The sequence below is a fragment of the Rhinoderma darwinii genome, unplaced genomic scaffold (genome assembly GCF_050947455.1).
Source record: "Rhinoderma darwinii isolate aRhiDar2 unplaced genomic scaffold, aRhiDar2.hap1 Scaffold_802, whole genome shotgun sequence".
Lineage (NCBI taxonomy): Eukaryota > Metazoa > Chordata > Amphibia > Anura > Rhinodermatidae > Rhinoderma > Rhinoderma darwinii.
The window spans coordinates 53678-80104 of record NW_027464367.1 but is presented as its reverse complement, the minus strand read 5'-3'; the positions used below and the strand labels follow the sequence as shown (position 1 = coordinate 80104).

General features: G+C 51.1%; 2 protein-coding genes across 3 annotated transcripts in view; one reads left to right on the top strand and one right to left on the bottom strand.

Annotated features, from left to right (window-relative positions):
* The first annotated feature begins 290 nt into the window (after nt 1-290).
* Nucleotides 291-26427, top strand: part of STAU1 (staufen double-stranded RNA binding protein 1) — a 34244-nt gene continuing 8107 nt past the window's right edge. Inside the window, exons 1-2 of one of the 2 annotated variants that reach the window (XM_075849414.1) lie at nt 291-361; nt 6774-6930. In XM_075849414.1, the coding sequence (XP_075705529.1) occupies nt 6774-6930 (157 nt within the window). In that variant the 5' untranslated portion in view covers nt 291-361. The other variant, XM_075849415.1, reaches the window with a different exon arrangement.
* Nucleotides 2113-3750, bottom strand: LOC142731480 (uncharacterized; the record flags this gene model as incomplete). The annotated part of the gene is made up of 3 exons (XM_075849416.1): nt 3426-3750; nt 3083-3300; nt 2113-2190 (listed from the first exon to the last, which is right to left on the bottom strand). Coding segments are annotated over exons 1-3 (621 nt in total), but the record flags the coding sequence as incomplete, so codon positions are not given.

The window sequence follows — 26427 nt, the reverse complement described above, 5'->3', positions numbered from 1 at the left end:
CAAGTGGGGGAGGAGCAACAATACCCCTCCTGTCCGAATTGTGAGGGTGACGGGAGTGTCCTGTGGGGGTTGTTGTTTCTGGAGTTCCCTGACCGGAGTGGTGGTCCTCATTCACTGACAGGGGTCCCCTCTTCAGGTTGCAGCCTGTGCCGTCTGTGCTGTAGTTTTGGGGTCGCCGGCATAGTTGAGGGGGGGGCTGCAGCTTTATTGTCTTTACATCCTGTATCACCTCATCCTGCTCACTCTGCGGAGCTCCTGTGGGGGCTGTGTCTCATCTCTGGTCTCCCCCCAGGTCATCCCCCTCGGCCGCTGGCAGGATTACAGTCTTCTCGAGAGAGTGGAAGAAGATCGCCCGAAACAAGTGGGTGCAACGTGTCCTGGGTCTCCCCTCCCCCTCTCTGACAATGATGAGACTCCTCACCTCAACCCTCCGCACACGTTACATGTCGACAAAGTATGTGCCCCCTTATTAGTGAAGCCAGGACCGCCCGACACCCGCGGGGGGTAACAATCTACTGTCCTGGGTCCAACACTCACATGGCTGAGACCACCAGGGGGAGGAGCCATCCCGACATCAGAGCCCTGGCCTCATCACACCCCCCGACATCATCGCCCCGGCCCCTCATCACACCCCTAACCCCCCCCCCCCCCGACATCAGAGCCCCGGCCTCATCACCCCAGACCCCCCCCCCCCGACCTCCCAGCCCCGGCCTCATCACCCCCGCTACATTGTGACCTGCGGTGTATAAGCGGTGACCCTGTAGTTAATTGACCGGTGGCCTCGCGTGACTCCTATTTTCTCACTCTTGCCCCCCCTCTCTCTCGCCCCTCCCCTCTCTCTCGCCCCTCCCCTCTCTCTCGCCCCTCCCCTCTCTCTCGCCCCTCTCTCTCGCCCCTCCCCTCTCTCTCGCCCCTCTCTCTCGCCCCTCTCTCTCGCCCCTCTCTCTCGCCCCTCTCTCTCGCCCCTCTCTCTCACCCCTCTCTCTCGCCCCTTTCTCTCGCCCCTTTCTCTCGCCCCTTTCTCTCGCCCCTTTCTCTCGCCCCTTTCTCTCGCCCCTTTCTCTCGCCCCTTTCTCTCGCCCCTTTCTCTCGCCCCTTTCTCTCGCCCCTTTTTCTCGCCCCTTTCTCTCGCCCCTTTCTCTCGCCCCTTTCTCTCGCCCCTTTCTCTCGCCCCTTTCTCTCGCCCCATCCCCCCCCGCTGCCCCTCCCCCTCCACCCCCCCCGCTGCCCCTCCCCCTCCACCCCCCCCCGCTGCCCCTCCCCCTCCATCCCCCCCCGCTGCCCCTCCCCCTCCATCCCCCCGCTGCCCCTCCCCCTCCATCCCCCCGCTGCCCCTTCCCCGCTGCCCCCCCTCCATCCCCCCCGCTGCCCCTCCCCCTCCATCCCCCCGCTGCCCCTCCCCCTCCATCCCCCCGCTGCCCCTCCCCCTCCATCCCCCCTCCATCCCCCCTCCATCCCCCCCTCCATCCTCCCCCTCCATCCTCCCCCCCCCCTCCATCCTCCCCCCCCTCCATCCTCCCCACTCCATCCTCCCCCCCCCTCCATCCTCCCCACTCCATCCTCCCCACTCCATCCTCCCCACTCCATGCCCGCCCCTCTCTCTCCCTCTCGCCCGCCCCTCTCTCTCCCTCTCGCCCGCCCCTCTCTCTCCCTCTCGCCCGCCCCTCTCGCCCGCCCCTCTCTCTCCCTCTCGCCCGCCCCTCTCTCTCCCTCTCGCCCGCCCCTCTCTCTCCCTCTCGCCCGCCCCTCTCTCTCCCTCTCGCCCGCCCCTCTCTCTCCCTCTCGCCCGCCCCTCTCTCTCCCTCTCGCCCGCCCCTCTCTCTCCCTCTCGCCCGCCCCTCTCTCTCCCTCTCGCCCGCCCCTCTCTCCCCCTCTCGCCCGCCCCTCTCTCTCTCCCTCTCGCCCGCCCCTCTCTCTCTCCCTCTCGCCCGCCCCTCTCTCTCCCTCTCGCCCGCCCCTCTCTCTCCCTCTCGCCCGCCCCTCTCTCTCCCTCTCGCCCGCCCCTCTCTCTCCCTCTCGCCCGCCCCTCTCTCTCCCTCTCGCCCGCCCCTCTCTCTCCCTCTCGCCCGCCCCTCTCTCTCCCTCTCGCCCGCCCCTCTCTCTCCCTCTCGCCCGCCCCTCTCTCTCCCTCTCGCCCGCCCCTCTCTCTCCCTCTCGCCCGCCCCTCCCTCTCGCCCCTCTCTCTCCCTCTCTCCCTCTCGCCCCTCTCTCTCCCTCTCGCCCCTCTCTCTCCCTCTCGCCCCTCTCTCTCCCTCTCGCCCCTCTCTCTCCCTCTCGCCCCTCTCTCTCCCTCTCGCCCCTCTCTCTCCCTCTCGCCCCTCTCTCCCTCTCGCCCCTCTCTCTCTCTCGCCCCTCTCTCTCTCTCGCCCCTCTCTCTCCCTCTCGCCCTCTCTCTCCCTCTCGCCCCTCTCTCTCCCTCTCGCCCCTCTCTCTCTCTCTCTCTCTCGCCCCTCTCTCTCTCTCTCTCTCGCCCCTCTCTCTCTCTCTCTCGCCCCTCTCTCTCTCTCGCCCCTCTCTCTCTCTCGCCCCTCTCTCTCTCTCGCCCCTCTCTCTCTCTCTCTCGCCCCTCTCTCTCTCTCTCTCGCCCCCCTCTCTCTCTCTCGCCCCCCTCTCTCTCTCTCGCCCCCCTCTCTCTCTCTCGCCCCCCTCTCTCTCTCTCGCCCCCCTCTCTCTCTCCCGCCCCTCTCTCTCTCTCTCGCCCCTCTCTCTCTCTCTCGCCCCTCTCTCTCTCTCTCGCCCCTCTCTCTCTCTCTCGCCCCTCTCTCTCTCTCTCGCCCCTCTCTCTCTCTCGCCCCTCTCTCTCTCTCTCGCCCCTCTCTCTCTCTCGCCCCTCTCTCTCTCTCTCGCCCCTCTCTCTCTCTCGCCCCTCTCTCGCCCCTCTCGCCCCTCTCTCGCCCCTCTCGCCCCTCTCTCGCCCCTCTCTCTCTCTCTCGCCCCTCTCTCTCTCTCTCGCCCCTCTCTCTCTCTCTCGCCCCTCTCTCTCTCTCTCGCCCCTCTCTCTCTCTCTCGCCCCTCTCTCTCTCTCTCGCCCCTCTCTCTCTCTCTCGCCCCTCTCTCTCTCTCGCCCCTCTCTCTCTCTCGCCCCTCTCCCTCTCTCGCCCCTCTCGCCTCTCTCGCCCCTCTCGCCTCTCTCGCCCCTCTCGCCTCTCTCGCCTCTCTCGCCCCTCTCGCCTCTCTCGCCCCTCTCGCCTCTCTCGCCCCTCTCGCCTCTCTCGCCCCTCTCGCCTCTCTCGCCTCTCTCGCCCCTCTCGCCTCTCTCGCCCCTCTCGCCCCTCTCGCCCCTCTCGCCCTCTCGCCCCTCTCGCCTCTCTCGCCCCTCTCGCCTCTCTCGCCCCTCTCGCCTCTCTCGCCCCTCTCGCCTCTCTCGCCTCTCTCGCCCCTCTCGCCTCTCTCGCCTCTCTCGCCCCTCTCGCCTCTCTCGCCACTCTCGCCTCTCTCGCCCCTCTCGCCTCTCTCGCCCCTCTCGCCTCTCTCGCCTCTCTCGCCTCTCTCGCCCCTCTCGCCCCTCTCGCCTCTCTCGCCCCTCTCGCCTCTCTCGCCCCTCTCGCCTCTCTCGCCCCTCTCGCCTCTCTCGCCCCTCTCGCCTCTCTCGCCCCTCTCGCCTCTCTCGCCCCTCTCGCCTCTCTCGCCCCTCTCGCCTCTCTCGCCCCTCTCGCCTCTCTCGCCCCTCTCGCCTCTCTCGCCCCTCTCGCCTCTCTCGCCCCTCTCGCCTCTCTCTCTCCGCCCCTCTCGCCCCCCCCCCCCCGACATCAGAGCCCGGGCCTCATCACCCCCACTACATTGTGACCTGCGGTGTATAAGCGGTGACCCTGTAGTTAATTGACCGGTGGCCTCGCGTGACTCCTATTTTCTCACTCTTGCCCCCCCCTCTCTCTCGCCCCTCCCCTCTCTCTCGCCCCTCCCCTCTCTCTCGCCCCTCCCCCTCTCTCTCCGCCCCTCCCCCTCTCTCTCGCCCCCCTCTCTCTCGCCCCCCTCTCTCTCGCCCCTCTCTCTCTCGCCCTTCTCTCTCTCGCCCCTCTCTCTCTCGCCCCTCTCTCTCTCGCCCCTCTCTCTCTCTCGCCCCTCTCTCTCTCTCGCCCCTCTCTCTCTCTCGCCCCTCTCTCTCTCTCGCCCCTCTCTCTCTCTCGCCCCTCTCTCTCTCTCTCGCCCCTCTCTCTCTCTCTCGCCCCTCTCTCTCTCTCTCGCCCCTCTCTCTCTCTCTCGCCCCTCTCTCTCTCTCTCGCCCCTCTCTCTCTCTCTCGCCCTCTCTCTCTCTCTCGCCCCTCTCTCTCTCTCTCGCCCCTCTCTCTCTCTCTCGCCCCTCTCTCTCTCTCTCGCCCCTCTCTCTCTCTCTCGCCCCTCTCTCTCTCTCTCGCCCCTCTCTCTCTCTCTCGCCCCTCTCTCTCTCTCTCGCCCCTCTCTCTCTCTCTCGCCCCTCTCTCTCTCTCTCGCCCCTCTCTCTCTCTCTCGCCCCTCTCTCTCTCTCTCTCGCCCCTCTCTCTCTCTCTCTCGCCCCTCTCTCTCTCTCTCTCGCCCCTCTCTCTCTCTCTCGCCCCTCTCTCTCTCTCTCGCCCCTCTCTCTCTCTCTCGCCCCTCTCTCTCTCTCTCGCCCCTCTCTCTCTCTCTCGCCCCTCTCTCTCTCTCTCGCCCCTCTCTCTCTCTCTCGCCCCTCTCTCTCTCTCTCGCCCCTCTCTCTCTCTCTCGCCCCTCTCTCTCTCTCTCGCCCCCTCTCTCTCTCTCTCGCCCCTCTCTCTCTCTCTCGCCCCTCTCTCTCTCTCTCGCCCCCCTCTCTCTCTCTCGCCCCCCTCTCTCTCTCTCGCCCCCCTCTCTCTCTCTCGCCCCCCTCTCTCTCTCTCGCCCCCCTCTCTCTCTCTCGCCCCCCTCTCTCTCTCTCGCCCCCCTCTCTCTCTCTCTCTCGCCCCCCTCTCTCTCTCTCTCGCCCCCCTCTCTCTCTCTCTCGCCCCCCTCTCTCTCTCTCTCGCCCCCCTCTCTCTCTCTCTCGCCCCCCTCTCTCTCTCTCTCGCCCCCCTCTCTCTCTCTCTCGCCCCCCTCTCTCTCTCTCTCGCCCCCCTCTCTCTCTCTCTCGCCCCCCTCTCTCTCTCTCTCGCCCCCCTCTCTCTCTCTCTCGCCCCCCTCTCTCTCTCTCTCGCCCCCCTCTCTCTCTCTCTCGCCCCCCTCTCTCTCTCTCTCGCCCCCTCTCTCTCTCTCTCTCGCCCCCCTCTCTCTCTCTCTCGCCCCCCTCTCTCTCGCCCCCCTCTCTCTCTCTCTCGCCCCCCTCTCTCTCTCTCTCGCCCCCCTCTCTCTCTCTCTCTCGCCCCCCTCTCTCTCTCTCTCGCCCCCCTCTCTCTCTCTCTCGCCCCCCTCTCTCTCTCTCTCTCGCCCCCCTCTCTCTCTCTCTCGCCCCCCTCTCTCTCTCTCGCCCCCCTCTCTCTCTCTCTCGCCCCCCTCTCTCTCTCTCTCGCCCCCCTCTCTCTCTCTCTCGCCCCCCTCTCTCTCTCTCTCGCCCCCCTCTCTCTCTCTCTCGCCCCCCTCTCTCTCTCTCTCGCCCCCCTCTCTCTCTCTCTCGCCCCCCTCTCTCTCTCTCTCGCCCCCCTCTCTCTCTCTCTCGCCCCCCTCTCTCTCTCTCTCGCCCCCCTCTCTCTCTCTCTCGCCCCCCTCTCTCTCTCTCTCGCCCCCCTCTCTCTCTCTCTCGCCCCCCTCTCTCTCTCTCTCGCCCCCCTCTCTCTCTCTCTCGCCCCCCTCTCTCTCTCTCTCGCCCCCCTCTCTCTCTCTCTCGCCCCCCTCTCTCTCTCTCTCGCCCCCCTCTCTCTCTCTCTCGCCCCCCTCTCTCTCTCTCTCGCCCCCCTCTCTCTCTCTCTCGCCCCCCTCTCTCTCTCTCTCGCCCCCCTCTCTCTCTCTCTCGCCCCCCTCTCTCTCTCTCTCGCCCCCCTCTCTCTCTCTCTCGCCCCCCTCTCTCTCTCTCTCGCCCCCCTCTCTCTCTCTCTCGCCCCCCTCTCTCTCTCTCTCGCCCCCCTCTCTCTCTCTCTCGCCCCCCTCTCTCTCTCTCTCGCCCCCCTCTCTCTCTCTCTCGCCCCCTCTCTCTCTCTCGCCCCCCTCTCTCTCTCTCTCGCCCCCCTCTCTCTCTCTCTCGCCCCCCTCTCTCTCTCTCTCGCCCCCCTCTCTCTCTCTCTCGCCCCCCTCTCTCTCTCTCTCGCCCCCCTCTCTCTCTCTCTCGCCCCCTCTCTCTCTCTCTCGCCCCCCTCTCTCTCTCTCTCGCCCCCCTCTCTCTCTCTCTCGCCCCCCTCTCTCTCTCTCTCGCCCCCTCTCTCTCTCTCTCGCCCCCCTCTCTCTCTCTCTCGCCCCTCTCTCTCTCTCTCTCGCCCCTCTCTCTCTCTCTCTCTCGCCCCTCTCTCTCTCTCTCTCGCCCCTCTCTCTCTCTCTCTCGCCCCTCTCTCTCTCTCTCTCTCGCCTCTCTCTCTCTCTCGCCCCTCTCTCTCTCGCCCCTCTCTCTCTCTCTCTCGCCCCTCTCTCTCTCTCTCTCGCCCCTCTCTCTCTCTCTCTCGCCCCTCTCTCTCTCTCTCTCGCCTCTCTCTCTCTCTCTCGCCCCTCTCTCTCTCTCTCTCTCGCCCCTCTCTCTCTCTCTCTCGCCCCTCTCTCTCTCTCTCTCTCTCGCCCCTCTCTCTCTCTCTCTCTCGCCCCTCTCTCTCTCTCGCCCCTCTCTCTCTCTCTCGCACCTCTCTCTCTCTCGCCCCTCTCTCCCTCTCTCTTGCCCCCTCCCCCCCGTGGTCGTGACTTTTGCTAGTCTCTCTCCGCAGATGTTTACCGTGCAGCTCACTCTCGGGGACCAGTACTGGGAGGCTGAAGGGACAAGTATTAAAAAAGCCCAGCACGCAGCAGCCGCCAAAGCCTTGGAGGGGACAAAATATCCTAAGCCTACAGCCCGCCCGTCCCGCGGTGAGGGAAAAAATCCAGGTAGGACCTCCCAGGGCCTGTGATGTGTGTGTGGGCCGCCCGTCACTGACAGGGGCTACGATGGCAGATTGTATATGTGACCAGTGCGCCCTCGATGGTTGGCTGCTCTGGATCACACGGCGGTTTTGTCTCGGTTATGGTGGACCATAAACGGCGCTGCTGGTAATAAAGGTGGAAGCCGCTCCAGTGGTTTGAAAGACGGCGCTCGGCCTGATGAAGACGCTGGTTCAGGATTGAAACGCGTCGTCTTTTGCAATAAATTATTTATTTTTGTTTTTCAAACCACTGGAACGGCTTCCACCTTCATTACCAGCAGCGCCGTTTATGGTCCACCAATTTTTAGTTCCTGCAAACACGTTACAGTGGGAACCACCTCCAGTTACCGGATGGGGCCGGGCTGCAGCGGTCTAATGATCCCTATTTCATTATAAGTCTACATCAGCGTCGTGCTGGTGCACGCGCAACGCCAAGAGCTGCGCTCAAACCTTCCTCCGTTTTATTCTATTACTTTTGGTGATTTTCACTATGAGGCGCCAGGCTTTCTTCTCCAAGTCTGTCACATGTCATTGACTATTGTAGCACTTGCTCCGCAGCCACGGACCACAAACTTTTGAGCGGTCTCATTCTTCACTGGGGTGGGGGAAGTCAGCTCAGGTATCACCGCCACCGTAACCCCCTGAACAGTAAAGATATTACAGACATGTATATGGTATCACCGCCACCGTAACCCCCCGAGCACTAAAGATATTGCAGAGACGTGTATATGGTATCACCGCCACCGTAACGCCGGACACTACAGATATTACAGAGACATGTATATGATATCACCGCCACCGTAACCCCCCGAGCACTAAAGATATTACAGAGACGTGTATATGGTATCACCGCCACCGTAACACCCAGACACTAAAGATATTACAGAGACGTGTATATGGTATCACCGCCACCGTAACCCCCCGAGCACTAAAGATATTACAGAGACATGTATATGGTATCACTGCCACCGTAACCCCCGAACACTAAAGATATTACAGAGACGTGTATATGGTATCACCGCCACCGTAACCCCGGACACTAAAGATATTACAGAGACGTGTATATGGTATCACCGCCAGCGTAACCCCCGAACACTAAAGATATTACAGAGACGTGTATATGGTATCACCGCCAGCGTAACCCCGGACACTAAAGATATTACAGAGACATGTATATGGTATCACCGCCACCATAACCCCGGACACTAAAGATATTACAGAGACATGTATATGGTATCACCGCCACCGTAACCCCGAACACTAAAGATATTACAGAGACGTGTATATGGTATCACCGCCACCGTAACACCGGACACTAAAGATATTACAGAGACGTGTATATGGTATCACCGCCACCGTAACATCCAGACACTAAAGATATTACAGAGACGTGTATATGGTATCACCGCCACCGTAACCCCCGAACACTAAAGATATTACAGAGACGTGTATATGGTATCACCGCCAGCGTAACCCCCGAACACTAAAGATATTACAGAGACGTGTATATGGTATCACCGCCACCGTAACCCCTGAACAGTAAAGATATTACAGAGACGTGTATATGGTATCACCGCCACCGTAACCCCGGACACTAAAGATATTACAGAGACGTGTATATGGTATCACCGCCACCGTAACCCCGAACACTAAAGATATTACAGAGACGTGTATATGGTATCACCGCCACCGTAACCCCGGACACTACAGATATTACAGAGACGTGTATATGGTATCACCGCCACCGTAACCCCCGAACACTAAAGATATTACAGAGACGTGTATATGGTATCGCCGCCACCGTAACCCCCCGAACACTAAAGATATTACAGAGACGTGTATATGGTATCACCGCCACCGTAACCCCGGACACTAAAGATATTACAGAGACGTGTATATGGTATCACCGCCACCGTAACCCACGAACAGTAAAGATATTACAGAGACGTGTATACGGTATCACCGCCACCGTAACACCGGACACTACAGATATTACAGAGACGTGTATATGGTATCACTGCCACCGTAACCCCCGAACACTAAAGATATTACAGAGACGTGTATATGGTATCACCGCCACCGTAACCCCGGACACTAAAGATATTACAGAGACGTGTATATGGTATCACCGCCACTGTAACCCCCGAACACTAAAGATATTACAGAGACGTGTATATGGTATCACCGCCACCGTAACCCCGGACACTAAAGATATTACAGAGACGTGTATATGGTATCACCGCCACCGTAACCCACGAACAGTAAAGATATTACAGAGACGTGTATATGGTATCACCGCCACCGTAACCCCGGACACTAAAGATATTACAGAGACGTGTATATGGTATCACCGCCACCGTAACCCCCGAACACTAAAGATATTACAGAGACGTGTATATGGTATCACCGCCACTGTAACCCCGAACACTAAAGATATTACAGAGACGTGTATATGGTATCACCGCCACCGTAACATCCTGACAATAAAGATATTAAAGAGACGTGTATATGGTATCACCGCCAGCGTAACCCCCGAACACTAAAGATATTACAGAGACGTGTATATGGTATCACCGCCACCGTAACCCCGGACACTAAAGATATTACAGAGACGTGTATATGGTATCACCGCCACCGTAACCCCCGAACACTAAAGATATTACAGAGACGTGTATATGGTATCACCGCCACTGTAACCCCGAACACTAAAGATATTACAGAGACGTGTATATGGTATCACCGCCACCGTAACCCCCCGAACACTAAAGATATTACAGAGACGTGTATATGATATCACCGCCAGCGTAACCCCCGAACACTAAAGATATTACAGAGACGTGTATATGGTATCACCGCCACCGTAACCCCGGACACTAAAGATATTACAGAGACGTGTATATGGTATCACCGCCACCGTAACACCGGACACTAAAGATATTACAGAGACGTGTATATGGTATCACCGCCACCGTAACCCCGGACACTAAAGATATTACAGAGACGTGTATATGGTATCACCGCCACCGTAACCCCGGACACTAAAGATATTACAGAGACGTGTATATGGTATCACCGCCAGCGTAACCCCCGGACACTACAGATATTACAGAGACGTGTATATGATATCACCGCCAGCGTAACCCCCGAACACTAAAGATATTACAGAGACGTGTATATGTTATCACCGCCACCGTAACACCGGACACTAAAGATATTACAGAGACGTGTATATGGTATCACCGCCACCGTAACACCCAGACACTAAAGATATTACAGAGACGTGTATATGGTATCACCGCCACCGTAACACCTGACACTAAAGATATTACAGAGACGTGTATATGGTATCACCGCCACCGTAACCCCCGAACACTAAAGATATTACAGAGACATGTATATGGTATCACCGCCACCGTAACCCCGGACACTACAGATATTACAGAGACGTGTATATGGTATCACCGCCACCGTAACCCCGGACACTAAAGATATTACAGAGACGTGTATATGGTATCACCGCCACCGTAACACCCAGACACTAAAGATATTACAGAGACGTGTATATGGTATCACCGCCACCGTAACCCCGAACACTAAAGATATTACAGAGACGTGTATATGGTATCACCGCCACCGTAACCCCCCGAACACTAAAGATATTACAGAGACGTGTATATGGTATCACCGCCACCGTAACCCCTGAACAGTAAAGATATTACAGAGACGTGTATATGGTATCACCGCCACCGTAACCCCGAACACTAAAGATATTACAGAGACGTGTATATGGTATCACCGCCACCGTAACCCCGGACACTACAGATATTACAGAGACGTGTATATGGTATCACCGCCACCGTAACCCCGGACACTAAAGATATTACAGAGACGTGTATATGGTATCACCGCCACCGTAACCCCCCGAACACTAAAGATATTACAGAGACGTGTATATGGTATCACCGCCACCGTAACCCCGAACACTAAAGATATTACAGAGACGTGTATATGGTATCACCGCCACCGTAACACCCAGACACTAAAGATATTACAGAGACGTGTATATGGTATCACCGCCACCGTAACCCCGAACACTAAAGATATTACAGAGACGTGTATATGGTATCACCGCCACCGTAACACCGGACACTACAGATATTACAGAGACGTGTATATGGTATCACCGCCACCGTAACACCGGACACTAAAGATATTACAGAGACGTGTATATGGTATCACCGCCACCGTAACCCCCCGAGCACTAAAGATATTACAGAGACATGTATATGGTATCACCGCCACCGTAACCCCCCGAACACTAAAGATATTACAGAGACATGTATATGGTATCACCGCCACCGTAACACCGGACACTAAAGATATTACAGAGACATGTATATGGTATCACCGCCACCGTAACCCCCTGAACAGTAAAGATATTACAGACATGTATATGGTATCACCGCCACCATAACCCCCCGAACACTAAAGATATTACAGAGACGTGTATATGGTATCACCGCCACCGTAACCCCGGACACTAAAGATATTACAGAGACGTGTATATGGTATCACCGCCACCATAACCCCGGACACTAAAGATATTACAGAGACGTGTATATGGTATCACCGCCACCGTAACATCCCCCCGAACAGTAAAGATATTACAGAGACGTGTATATGGTATCACCGCCACCGTAACCCCCGAACACTAAAGATATTACAGAGACGTGTATATGGTATCACCGCCACCGTAACCCCCGAACACTAAAGATATTACAGAGACGTGTATATGGTATCACCGCCACCGTAACCCCCGAACACTAAAGATATTACAGAGACGTGTATATGGTATCACCGCCACCGTAACACCGGACACTAAAGATATTACAGAGACGTGTATATGGTATCACCGCCACCGTAACCCCCTGAACAGTAAAGATATTACAGAGACGTGTATATGGTATCACCGCCACCGTAACCCCGGACACTAAAGATATTACAGAGACGTGTATATGGTATCACCGCCACCGTAACCCCGGACACTAAAGATATTACAGAGACATGTATATGGTATCACCGCCACCATAACCCCGGACACTAATGATATTACAGAGACATGTATATGGTATCACCGCCACCGTAACCCCGAACACTAAAGATATTACAGAGACGTGTATATGGTATCACCGCCACCGTAACCCCGGACACTAAAGATATTACAGAGACGTGTATATGGTATCACCGCCACCGTAACCCCCTGAACACTAAAGATATTACAGAGACGTGTATATGGTATCACCGCCACCGTAACCCCGGACACTAAAGATATTACAGAGACGTGTATATGGTATCACCGCCACCGTAACATCCAGACACTAAAGATATTACAGAGACGTGTATATGGTATCACCGCCACCGTAACCCCCGAACACTAAAGATATTACAGAGACGTGTATATGGTATCACTGCCACCGTAACCCCCAAACACTAAAGATATTACAGAGACGTGTATATGGTATCGCCGCCACCGTAACCCCCCGAACACTAAAGATATTACAGAGACGTGTATATGGTATCACTGCCACCGTAACCCCCGAACACTAAAGATATTACAGAGACGTGTATATGGTATCACCGCCACCGTAACCCCCGAACACTAAAGATATTACAGAGACGTGTATATGGTATCACCGCCACCGTAACCCCGGACACTAAAGATATTACAGAGACGTGTATATGGTATCACCGCCACCGTAACCCACGAACAGTAAAGATATTACAGAGACGTGTATACGGTATCACCGCCACCGTAACACCGGACACTACAGATATTACAGAGACGTGTATATGGTATCACCGCCAGCGTAACCCCCGAACACTAAAGATATTACAGAGACGTGTATATGGTATCACCGCCACCGTAACCCCGGACACTAAAGATATTACAGAGACGTGTATATGGTATCACCGCCACCGTAACCCCCGAACACTAAAGATATTACAGAGACGTGTATATGGTATCACCGCCACTGTAACCCCGAACACTAAAGATATTACAGAGACGTGTATATGGTATCACCGCCACCGTAACATCCTGACAATAAAGATATTACAGAGACGTGTATATGGTATCACCGCCAGCGTAACCCCCGAACACTAAAGATATTACAGAGACGTGTATATGGTATCACCGCCACCGTAACCCCGGACACTAAAGATATTACAGAGACGTGTATATGGTATCACCGCCACCGTAACCCCCGAACACTAAAGATATTACAGAGACGTGTATATGGTATCACCGCCACTGTAACCCCGAACACTAAAGATATTACAGAGACGTGTATATGGTATCACCGCCACCGTAACCCCCCGAACACTAAAGATATTACAGAGACGTGTATATGATATCACCGCCAGCGTAACCCCCGAACACTAAAGATATTACAGAGACGTGTATATGGTATCACCGCCACCGTAACCCCGGACACTAAAGATATTACAGAGACGTGTATATGGTATCACCGCCACCGTAACCCCGGACACTAAAGATATTACAGAGACGTGTATATGGTATCACCGCCACCGTAACCCCGGACACTAAAGATATTACAGAGACGTGTATATGGTATCACCGCCAGCGTAACCCCCGGACACTACAGATATTACAGAGACGTGTATATGATATCACCGCCAGCGTAACCCCCGAACACTAAAGATATTACAGAGACGTGTATATGTTATCACCGCCACCGTAACACCGGACACTAAAGATATTACAGAGACGTGTATATGGTATCACTGCCACCGTAACCCCGGACACTAAAGATATTACAGAGACGTGTATATGGTATCACCGCCACCGTAACACCTGACACTAAAGATATTACAGAGACGTGTATATGGTATCACCGCCACCGTAACCCCCGAACACTAAAGATATTACAGAGACGTGTATATGGTATCAATGCCACCGTAACCCCCGAACACTAAAGATATTACAGAGACGTGTATATGGTATCACCGCCACCGTAACACCTGACACTAAAGATATTACAGAGACGTGTATATGGTATCAATGCCACCGTAACCCCCGAACACTAAAGATATTACAGAGACGTGTATATGGTATCGCCGCCACCGTAACCCCCCGAACACTAAAGATATTACAGAGACGTGTATATGGTATCACTGCCACCGTAACCCCCGAACACTAAAGATATTACAGAGACGTGTATATGGTATCACCGCCACCGTAACCCCCGAACACTAAAGATATTACAGAGACGTGTATATGGTATCACCGCCACCGTAACCCCGGACACTAAAGATATTACAGAGACGTGTATATGGTATCACCGCCACCGTAACCCACGAACAGTAAAGATATTACAGAGACGTGTATACGGTATCACCGCCACCGTAACACCGGACACTACAGATATTACAGAGACGTGTATATGGTATCACCGCCAGCGTAACCCCCGAACACTAAAGATATTACAGAGACGTGTATATGGTATCACCGCCACCGTAACCCCGGACACTAAAGATATTACAGAGACGTGTATATGGTATCACCGCCACCGTAACCCCCGAACACTAAAGATATTACAGAGACGTGTATATGGTATCACCGCCACCGTAACCCCGGACACTAAAGATATTACAGAGACGTGTATATGGTATCACCGCCACTGTAACCCCGAACACTAAAGATATTACAGAGACGTGTATATGGTATCACCGCCACCGTAACATCCTGACAATAAAGATATTACAGAGACATGTATATGGTATCACCGCCACTGTAACCCCGAACACTAAAGATATTACAGAGACGTGTATATGGTATCACCGCCACCGTAACATCCTGACAATAAAGATATTACAGAGACGTGTATATGGTATCACCGCTAGCGTAACCCCCGAACACTAAAGATATTACAGAGACGTGTATATGGTATCACCGCCACCGTAACCCCGGACACTAAAGATATTACAGAGACGTGTATATGGTATCACCGCCACCGTAACCCCCGAACACTAAAGATATTACAGAGACGTGTATATGGTATCACCGCCACTGTAACCCCGAACACTAAAGATATTACAGAGACGTGTATATGGTATCACCGCCACCGTAACCCCCCGAACACTAAAGATATTACAGAGACGTGTATATGGTATCACCGCCAGCGTAACCCCCGAACACTAAAGATATTACAGAGACGTGTATATGGTATCACCGCCACCGTAACCCCGGACACTAAAGATATTACAGAGACGTGTATATGGTATCACCGCCACCGTAACACCGGACACTAAAGATATTACAGAGACGTGTATATGGTATCACCGCCACCGTAACCCCGGACACTAAAGATATTACAGAGACGTGTATATGGTATCACCGCCACCGTAACCCCGGACACTAAAGATATTACAGAGACGTGTATATGGTATCACCGCCAGCGTAACCCCCGGACACTACAGATATTACAGAGACGTGTATATGATATCACCGCCAGCGTAACCCCCGAACACTAAAGATATTACAGAGACGTGTATATGTTATCACCGCCACCGTAACACCGGACACTAAAGATATTACAGAGACGTGTATATGGTATCACCGCCACCGTAACACCCAGACACTAAAGATATTACAGAGACGTGTATATGGTATCACCGCCACCGTAACACCTGACACTAAAGATATTACAGAGACGTGTATATGGTATCACCGCCACCGTAACACCCAGACACTAAAGATATTACAGAGACGTGTATATGGTATCACCGCCACCGTAACACCTGACACTAAAGATATTACAGAGACGTGTATATGGTATCACCGCCACCGTAACCCCTGAACAGTAAAGATATTACAGAGACGTGTATATGGTATCACCGCCACCGTAACCCCGAACACTAAAGATATTACAGAGACGTGTATATGGTATCACCGCCACCGTAACCCCGGACACTACAGATATTACAGAGACGTGTATATGGTATCACCGCCACCGTAACCCCGGACACTAAAGATATTACAGAGACGTGTATATGGTATCACCGCCACCGTAACCCCCGAACACTAAAGATATTACAGAGACGTGTATATGGTATCACCGCCACCGTAACCCCCGAACACTAAAGATATTACAGAGACGTGTATATGGTATCACCGCCACCGTAACCCCGGACACTAAAGATATTACAGAGACATGTATACCCTATCACCGCCACCATAACCCCGGACACTAATGATATTACAGAGACATGTATATGGTATCACCGCCACCGTAACCCCGAACACTAAAGATATTACAGAGACGTGTATATGGTATCACCGCCACCGTAACCCCGGACACTAAAGATATTACAGAGACGTGTATATGGTATCACCGCCACCGTAACCCCCTGAACACTAAAGATATTACAGAGACGTGTATATGGTATCACCGCCACCGTAACCCCGGACACTAAAGATATTACAGAGACGTGTATATGGTATCACCGCCACCGTAACATCCAGACACTAAAGATATTACAGAGACGTGTATATGGTATCACCGCCACCGTAACCCCCGAACACTAAAGATATTACAGAGACGTGTATATGGTATCACTGCCACCGTAACCCCCGAACACTAAAGATATTACAGAGACGTGTATATGGTATCGCCGCCACCGTAACCCCCCGAACACTAAAGATATTACAGAGACGTGTATATGGTATCACTGCCACCGTAACCCCCGAACACTAAAGATATTACAGAGACGTGTATATGGTATCACCGCCACCGTAACCCCCGAACACTAAAGATATTACAGAGACGTGTATATGGTATCACCGCCACCGTAACCCCGGACACTAAAGATATTACAGAGACGTGTATATGGTATCACCGCCACCGTAACCCACGAACAGTAAAGATATTACAGAGACGTGTATACGGTATCACCGCCACCGTAACACCGGACACTACAGATATTACAGAGACGTGTATATGGTATCACCGCCAGCGTAACCCCCGAACACTAAAGATATTACAGAGACGTGTATATGGTATCACCGCCACCGTAACCCCGGACACTAAAGATATTACAGAGACGTGTATATGGTATCACCGCCACCGTAACCCCCGAACACTAAAGATATTACAGAGACGTGTATATGGTATCACCGCCACTGTAACCCCGAACACTAAAGATATTACAGAGACGTGTATATGGTATCACCGCCACCGTAACCCCCCGAACACTAAAGATATTACAGAGACGTGTATATGATATCACCGCCAGCGTAACCCCCGAACACTAAAGATATTACAGAGACGTGTATATGGTATCACCGCCACCGTAACCCCGGACACTAAAGATATTACAGAGACGTGTATATGGTATCACCGCCACCGTAACACCGGACACTAAAGATATTACAGAGACGTGTATATGGTATCACCGCCACCGTAACCCCGGACACTAAAGATATTACAGAGACGTGTATATGGTATCACCGCCACCGTAACCCCGGACACTAAAGATATTACAGAGACGTGTATATGGTATCACCGCCAGCGTAACCCCCGGACACTACAGATATTACAGAGACGTGTATATGATATCACCGCCAGCGTAACCCCCGAACACTAAAGATATTACAGAGACGTGTATATGGTATCACCGCCACCGTAACCCCGAACACTAAAGATATTACAGAGACGTGTATATGGTATCACCGCCACTGTAACCCCGAACACTAAAGATATTACAGAGACGTGTATATGGTATCACCGCCACCGTAACCCCGGACACTAAAGATATTACAGAGACGTGTATATGGTATCACCGCCACCGTAACACCCAGACACTAAAGATATTACAGAGACGTGTATATGGTATCACCGCCACCGTAACACCTGACACTAAAGATATTACAGAGACGTGTATATGGTATCAATGCCACCGTAACCCCCGAACACTAAAGATATTACAGAGACGTGTATATGGTATCGCCGCCACCGTAACCCCCCGAACACTAAAGATATTACAGAGACGTGTATATGGTATCACTGCCACCGTAACCCCCGAACACTAAAGATATTACAGAGACGTGTATATGGTATCACCGCCACCGTAACCCCCGAACACTAAAGATATTACAGAGACGTGTATATGGTATCACCGCCACCGTAACCCCGGACACTAAAGATATTACAGAGACGTGTATATGGTATCACCGCCACCGTAACCCACGAACAGTAAAGATATTACAGAGACGTGTATACGGTATCACCGCCACCGTAACACCGGACACTACAGATATTACAGAGACGTGTATATGGTATCACCGCCAGCGTAACCCCCGAACACTAAAGATATTACAGAGACGTGTATATGGTATCACCGCCACCGTAACCCCGGACACTAAAGATATTACAGAGACGTGTATATGGTATCACCGCCACCGTAACCCCCGAACACTAAAGATATTACAGAGACGTGTATATGGTATCACCGCCACTGTAACCCCGAACACTAAAGATATTACAGAGACGTGTATATGGTATCACCGCCACCGTAACATCCTGACAATAAAGATATTACAGAGACGTGTATATGGTATCACCGCTAGCGTAACCCCCGAACACTAAAGATATTACAGAGACGTGTATATGGTATCACCGCCACCGTAACCCCGGACACTAAAGATATTACAGAGACGTGTATATGGTATCACCGCCACCGTAACCCCCGAACACTAAAGATATTACAGAGACGTGTATATGGTATCACCGCCACTGTAACCCCGAACACTAAAGATATTACAGAGACGTGTATATGGTATCACCGCCACCGTAACCCCCCGAACACTAAAGATATTACAGAGACGTGTATATGGTATCACCGCCAGCGTAACCCCCGAACACTAAAGATATTACAGAGACGTGTATATGGTATCACCGCCACCGTAACCCCGGACACTAAAGATATTACAGAGACGTGTATATGGTATCACCGCCACCGTAACACCGGACACTAAAGATATTACAGAGACGTGTATATGGTATCACCGCCACCGTAACCCCGGACACTAAAGATATTACAGAGACGTGTATATGGTATCACCGCCACCGTAACCCCGGACACTAAAGATATTACAGAGACGTGTATATGGTATCACCGCCAGCGTAACCCCCGGACACTACAGATATTACAGAGACGTGTATATGATATCACCGCCAGCGTAACCCCCGAACACTAAAGATATTACAGAGACGTGTATATGTTATCACCGCCACCGTAACACCGGACACTAAAGATATTACAGAGACGTGTATATGTTATCACCGCCACCGTAACACCGGACACTAAAGATATTACAGAGACGTGTATATGGTATCACCGCCACCGTAACACCCAGACACTAAAGATATTACAGAGACGTGTATATGGTATCACCGCCACCGTAACACCTGACACTAAAGATATTACAGAGACGTGTATATGGTATCACCGCCACCGTAACACCCAGACACTAAAGATATTACAGAGACGTGTATATGGTATCACCGCCACCGTAACACCTGACACTAAAGATATTACAGAGACGTGTATATGGTATCACCGCCACCGTAACCCCTGAACAGTAAAGATATTACAGAGACGTGTATATGGTATCACCGCCACCGTAACCCCGAACACTAAAGATATTACAGAGACGTGTATATGGTATCACCGCCACCGTAACCCCGGACACTACAGATATTACAGAGACGTGTATATGGTATCACCGCCACCGTAACCCCGGACACTAAAGATATTACAGAGACGTGTATATGGTATCACCGCCACCGTAACCCCCGAACACTAAAGATATTACAGAGACGTGTATATGGTATCACCGCCACCGTAACCCCTGAACAGTAAAGATATTACAGAGACGTGTATATGGTATCACCGCCACCGTAACCCCGAACACTAAAGATATTACAGAGACGTGTATATGGTATCACCGCCACCGTAACCCCGGACACTACAGATATTACAGAGACGTGTATATGGTATCACCGCCACCGTAACCCCGGACACTAAAGATATTACAGAGACGTGTATATGGTATCACCGCCACCGTAACCCCCCGAACACTAAAGATATTACAGAGACGTGTATATGGTATCACCGCCACCGTAACCCCGGACACTACAGATATTACAGACGTGTATATGGTATCACCGCCACCGTAACACCCAGACACTAAAGATATTACAGAGACGTGTATATGGTATCACCGCCACCGTAACCCCCCGAACACTAAAGATATTACAGAGACGTGTATATGGTATCACCGCCACCGTAACACCCAGACACTAAAGATATTACAGAGACGTGTATATGGTATCACCGCCACCGTAACCCCCCGAGCACTAAAGATATTACAGAGACATGTATATGGTATCACCGCCACCATAACCCCCGAACACTAAAGATATTACAGAGACATGTATATGGTATCACCGCCACCGTAACCCCGGACACTACAGATATTACAGAGACGTGTATATGGTATCACCGCCACCGTAACCCCGGACACTACAGATATTACAGACGTGTATATGGTATCACCGCCACCGTAACACCGGACACTACAGATATTACAGAGACATGTATATGGTATCACCGCCACCGTAACCCCGGACACTAAAGATATTACAGAGACGTGTATATGGTATCACCGCCACCGTAACCCCCCGAACAGTAAAGATATTACAGAGACGTGTATATGGTATCACCGCCACTGTAACCCCCCGAACACTAAAGATATTACAGAGACGTGTATATGGTATCACCGCCACCGTAACCCCGGACACTAAAGATATTACAGAGACGTGTATATGGTATCACCGCCACCGTAACCCCCCGAACACTAAAGATATTACAGAGACGTGTATATGGTATCACCGCCACCGTAACCCCCCGAACACTAAAGATATTACAGAGACGTGTATATGGTATCACCGCCACCGTAACATCCTGACAATAAAGATATTACAGAGACGTGTGTATGGTATCACCGCCACCGTAACCCCGAACACTAAAGATATTACAGAGACGTGTATATGGTATCGCCGCTACCGTAACCCCGGACACTAAAGATATTACAGAGACATGTATATGGTATCACCGCCACCGTAACCCCGAACACTAAAGATATTACAGAGACGTGTATATGGTATCACCGCCACCGTAACACCGGACACTAAAGATATTACAGAGACGTGTATATGGTATCACCGCCACCGTAACCCCCGAACACTAAAGATATTACAGAGACGTGTATATGGTATCACCGCCACCGTAAACCCCTGAACAGTAAAGATATTACAGAGACGTGTATATGGTATCACCGCCACCGTAACCCCGGACACTAAAGATATTACAGAGACGTGTATATGGTATCACCGCCACCGTAACCCCCGAACACTAAAGATATTACAGAGACGTGTATATGGTATCACCGCCACCGTAACCCCCGAACACTAAAGATATTACAGAGACGTGTATATGGTATCACCGCCACCGTAACCCCGGACACTAAAGATATTACAGAGACGTGTATATGGTATCACCGCCACCGTAACACCGGACACTAAAGATATTACAGAGACATGTATATGGTATCACCGCCACCGTAACCCCGAACACTAAAGATATTACAGAGACGTGTATATGGTATCACCGCCACCGTAACCCCGAACACTAAAGATATTACAGAGACGTGTATATGGTATCACCGCCACCGTAACCCCCGAACACTAAAGATATTACAGAGACGTGTATATGGTATCACCGCCACCGTAACACCCAGACACTAAAGATATTACAGAGACGTGTATATGGTATCACCGCCACCGTAACCCCGAACACTAAAGATATTACAGAGACGTGTATATGGTATCACCGCCACCGTAACCCCGAACACTAAAGATATTACAGAGACGTGTATATGGTATCACCGCCACCGTAACCCTGGACACTAAAGATATTACAGAGACGTGTATATGGTATCACCGCCACCGTAACCCCGGACACTAAAGATATTACAGAGACGTGTATATGGTATCACCGCCACCGTAACACCCAGACACTAAAGATATTACAGAGACGTGTATATGGTATCACCGCCACCGTAACCCCGAACACTAAAGATATTACAGAGACGTGTATATGGTATCACCGCCACCGTAACCCCGGACACTAAAGATATTACAGAGACGTGTATATGGTATCACCGCCACCGTAACCCCGGACACTAAAGATATTACAGAGACGTGTATATGGTATCACCGCCACCGTAACCCCGGACACTAAAGATATTACAGAGACGTGTATATGGTATCACCGCCACCGTAACCCCGGACACTAAAGATATTACAGAGACGTGTATATGGTATCACCGCCACCGTAACACCGGACACTACAGATATTACAGAGACATGTATGTGGTATCACTGCCACCGTAACCCCGGACACTAAAGATATTACAGAGACGTGTATATGGTATCACCGCCACTGTAACCCCGGACACTAAAGATATTACAGAGACGTGTATATGGTATCACCGCCACCGTAACCCCGGACACTAAAGATATTACAGAGACGTGTATGTGGTATCACCGCCACCGTAACCCCGAACACTAAAGATATTACAGAGACGTGTATATGGTATCACCGCCACCGTAACCCCGGACACTAAAGATATTACAGAGACATGTATGTGGTATCACTGCCACCGTAACCCCGGACACTAAAGATATTACAGAGACGTGTATATGGTATCACCGCCACCGTAACCCCCGAACAGTAAAGATATTACAGAGACGTGTATATGGTATCACCGCCACCGTAACCCCCGAACAGTAAAGATATTACAGAGACGTGTATATGGTATCACCGCCACCGTAACCCCGAACAGTAAAGATATTACAGAGACGTGTATATGGTATCACCGCCACTGTAACACCGGACACTACAGATATTACAGAGACATGTATGTGGTATCACTGCCACCGTAACCCCGGACACTAAAGATATTACAGAGACGTGTATATGGTATCACCGCCACCGTAACATCCTGACAATAAAGATATTACAGAGACGTGTATATGGTATCGCCGCCACCGTAACCCCCCGAACACTAAAGATATTACAGAGACGTGTATATGGTATCACCGCCACCGTAACCCCGAACAGTAAAGATATTACAGAGACGTGTATATGGTATCACTGCCACCGTAACCCCGGACACTAAAGATATTACAGAGACATGTATGTGGTATCACTGCCACCGTAACCCCGGACACTAAAGATATTACAGAGACGTGTATATGGTATCACCGCCACCGTAACCCCCGAACAGTAAAGATATTACAGAGACGTGTATATGGTATCACCGCCACCGTAACCCCCGAACAGTAAAGATATTACAGAGACGTGTATATGATATCACCGCCACCGTAACCCCCTGACAATAAAGTTAAAGGGGTTTTCCAATACTTTATTTTTTTTTTTAAATCAATGCAATGTTCCTCTATTAATATATCAGTGCGCTCTGTCTAGCTTTTTCTTGATAATAAATGGTTTTAGTAATATTACTCCCTATTGTTTACCTGGAGAGGTTTGTTTTGCTCAGTAAGTTCATTCCTCTTCTCTTCCTGTGTTTCTCCTCCCTGCATGCACTGCTCTAGTCCCAGCATGCAATGTGCATGCAGCAGTGCACTTGCTCCGCCTACTACACCCAGCTCTACTAACTTCTGCAATCTCAGTCTTCATTTTGGTGCTCTCATTCTATTACTGCTAGCACAAGCTGAAATCACTGGATATCTGCGTTTTTAAACAACACTGACCCTATATGATGATACGTAAAGTTTGGTCTTTATAATTATAAGTTTTCTAAATGTATATTAACTGTTTATACAGTCTTAGTTTTAAATACTGTATTTTATATATATATATATATATATATATATATATATATAAAATAAAAAAAATTGAATTCTAACATGTGAATTTGGATAAAAGGAGCAATACCTGTGGATCGCCGCTGCATCCTGTGTCGGAGATTCACAGTGAGCAAGAAAAAACTAAAGGGAAGCAGCGCTCCTAACTAGCCATCGATGAAAAATAATTCCCCTTCATGTAACTCTGCTACCTGTCAACTGAAAAGTCATCCACCACAGGGAAAAATGTTAGTCCATCATGTCTGATTCCCAGGTGTTTCTTTGCGGTACTCCTCTGTGTGGAAACATTTTTCACTCTGGCAGCTGATTTTTCCATTGACAGGTAGCAGAGTTACACAACAGGAAAACAAATTCCCCATCATGTAACTCTGCTACCTGTGAACTGAAAAGTCATCGGCTGTTTGAAGGGGGTGCACCGCTCGTATAAGCGCTGCTTCCCCTTACTTCATCACACTGTGAATCGCTAACTAGTTCGTATAGAAGCGAAGTATTGCCTAATTATTTTTTTTGGGCTTCCAGTTCAGTTCTGAAGTGGCTTTGAGGGGCCTATATATTAGACACCCCTATGAAACACGACATTTTAGAAACTAGACCCCTCAAAGTATTCACAACAGCATTTAGAAAGTTTATGCACACAATGTTTTACCAGAGAAACGCAACTCAATACTTATTGTCCAGATTCTGCAGTAGAAATATCCCACATGTGGCCCTCGGGCGGTAATGGACTGAAGCACCGGCCTCCGAAGCAAAGGAGCACCTGGTGGATTTTGAGGCCGCCTTTTTATTAGGCACCATGTCCGGTTTGAATAGGTCTTGTGGTACCAAAACAGTGGAAACCCCCAAAAGGTGATCCCATTTTGGAAACTAGACCCCTTGAGGAATACATTGTAGTTTTCTTGGGGTGCATGCAGCTTTTTGATCAGTTTTTATTCTATTTTTAAGTGGCGCGGTGACTAAAAAACAGCAATTCTATTGTTTTTTAATTCTATTTTTGTTACAGCGTCACCGTGCGCTATAAATGACATATTCACTTTATTCTATGGGGCGATACGATTAGGGCTCATTTACACGAGCGTATTATACGTTTTTGCAACGCGCGTCGCAGGGACCTATGTTACTCTATGGGGCCGTGCAGACAGGTACGTGATTTTCACGCATCGTATGTCCGCTGCGTGAAACGCACGACGTCCTATATTTGTGCGCTGTTCGCGCATCACGCACCCATTGAAGTCAATGGGTGTGTGAAAACCACGCATGTCGCACGGAAGCAATTCCGTGGGACGCGCGTGATTCACGCAACAGCACTGTAAAGGATGAATGAAAACAGAAAAGCACCACGTTCTTTTCTGTTTACAAACATCCAAACGGAGTGTCATAATGATGGCGGCTGCGCGAAAACCAGGCAGCCGCGCATCATAAAGGGCTGACACACGGAGCTGTTAAGTGCTTTTTGCGCACGCAAAACGCCGCGCTTTTTGCTTGCACAAAATGCACACGCTCGTGTAAACTCGGCCTTACGGTGACACCAGATGTTTATAGTTTTTTTATGTCTTATGGCGTTTGCACAATAAAATAAGTTTTGTAAACAATCATTCACTTTTTGTGTTACCTTATTCTAAGAGCCAGAACTTTATAATTTTTCCATCAATAAAGCCGTGCGAGGACTTATTTTTTGCGTAACGAACTGTAGTTTCGATCAGGACCATTTTTCGGTACATGCGACTTTTTGATCTATTTTTAATACATTTTTTGGGAGGTGAAGTGACCAAACAATTGTGATTTTGGTACGGTTTATTATTATTTTCTTTTACGGCGTTCACCGCGCGGGATAAATAACGAAATAATTTTGTAGTTCAGGCCGTTACGGACGCGGCGATACCAATTATGTATCGTTTATTTATATATTTTTATTAATAAAAAAGGACTGATAAGGGAAAAAAAGGGGGATTTTTTTAACTTTTAATTTCTTATTTTTACACATCTTTTTTTAACTTTTTTTTTTACTTTATTACTTTGTCCCACTCGGGGACTTGAGGGCAGGAGGCCCTGATCGCTATTCTAATACACTGCACTACATCCGTAGTGCAGTGTATTAGAACTGTCAGCTATTCACTGACAGCAAGCATAGTGGGTCCTGACTTTGTCAGGACCCACTAGGCTTCCGTCGATGGCATAGCCGGACGCCTTTGTTTGGTGTCCGGTTGCCATAGTAACCATCGCCGGCCGCTATCGTGTAGCAGGCCGGCGATGGTAACTTAACCCCTAAAAACCCGCGATCTCTATAGAACGCGGCTTTTAAGGGGTTAGACAGCGGGGACACAGCGATCGGTCCCCGCTGTAGGAGCTGCGGCAGCTGCTGTACGAGACAGCAGCTGTCACAGCTCCTGCACCTGTCGGGAAGACGGCCGAAACGGCCGTTATTCCTGCAA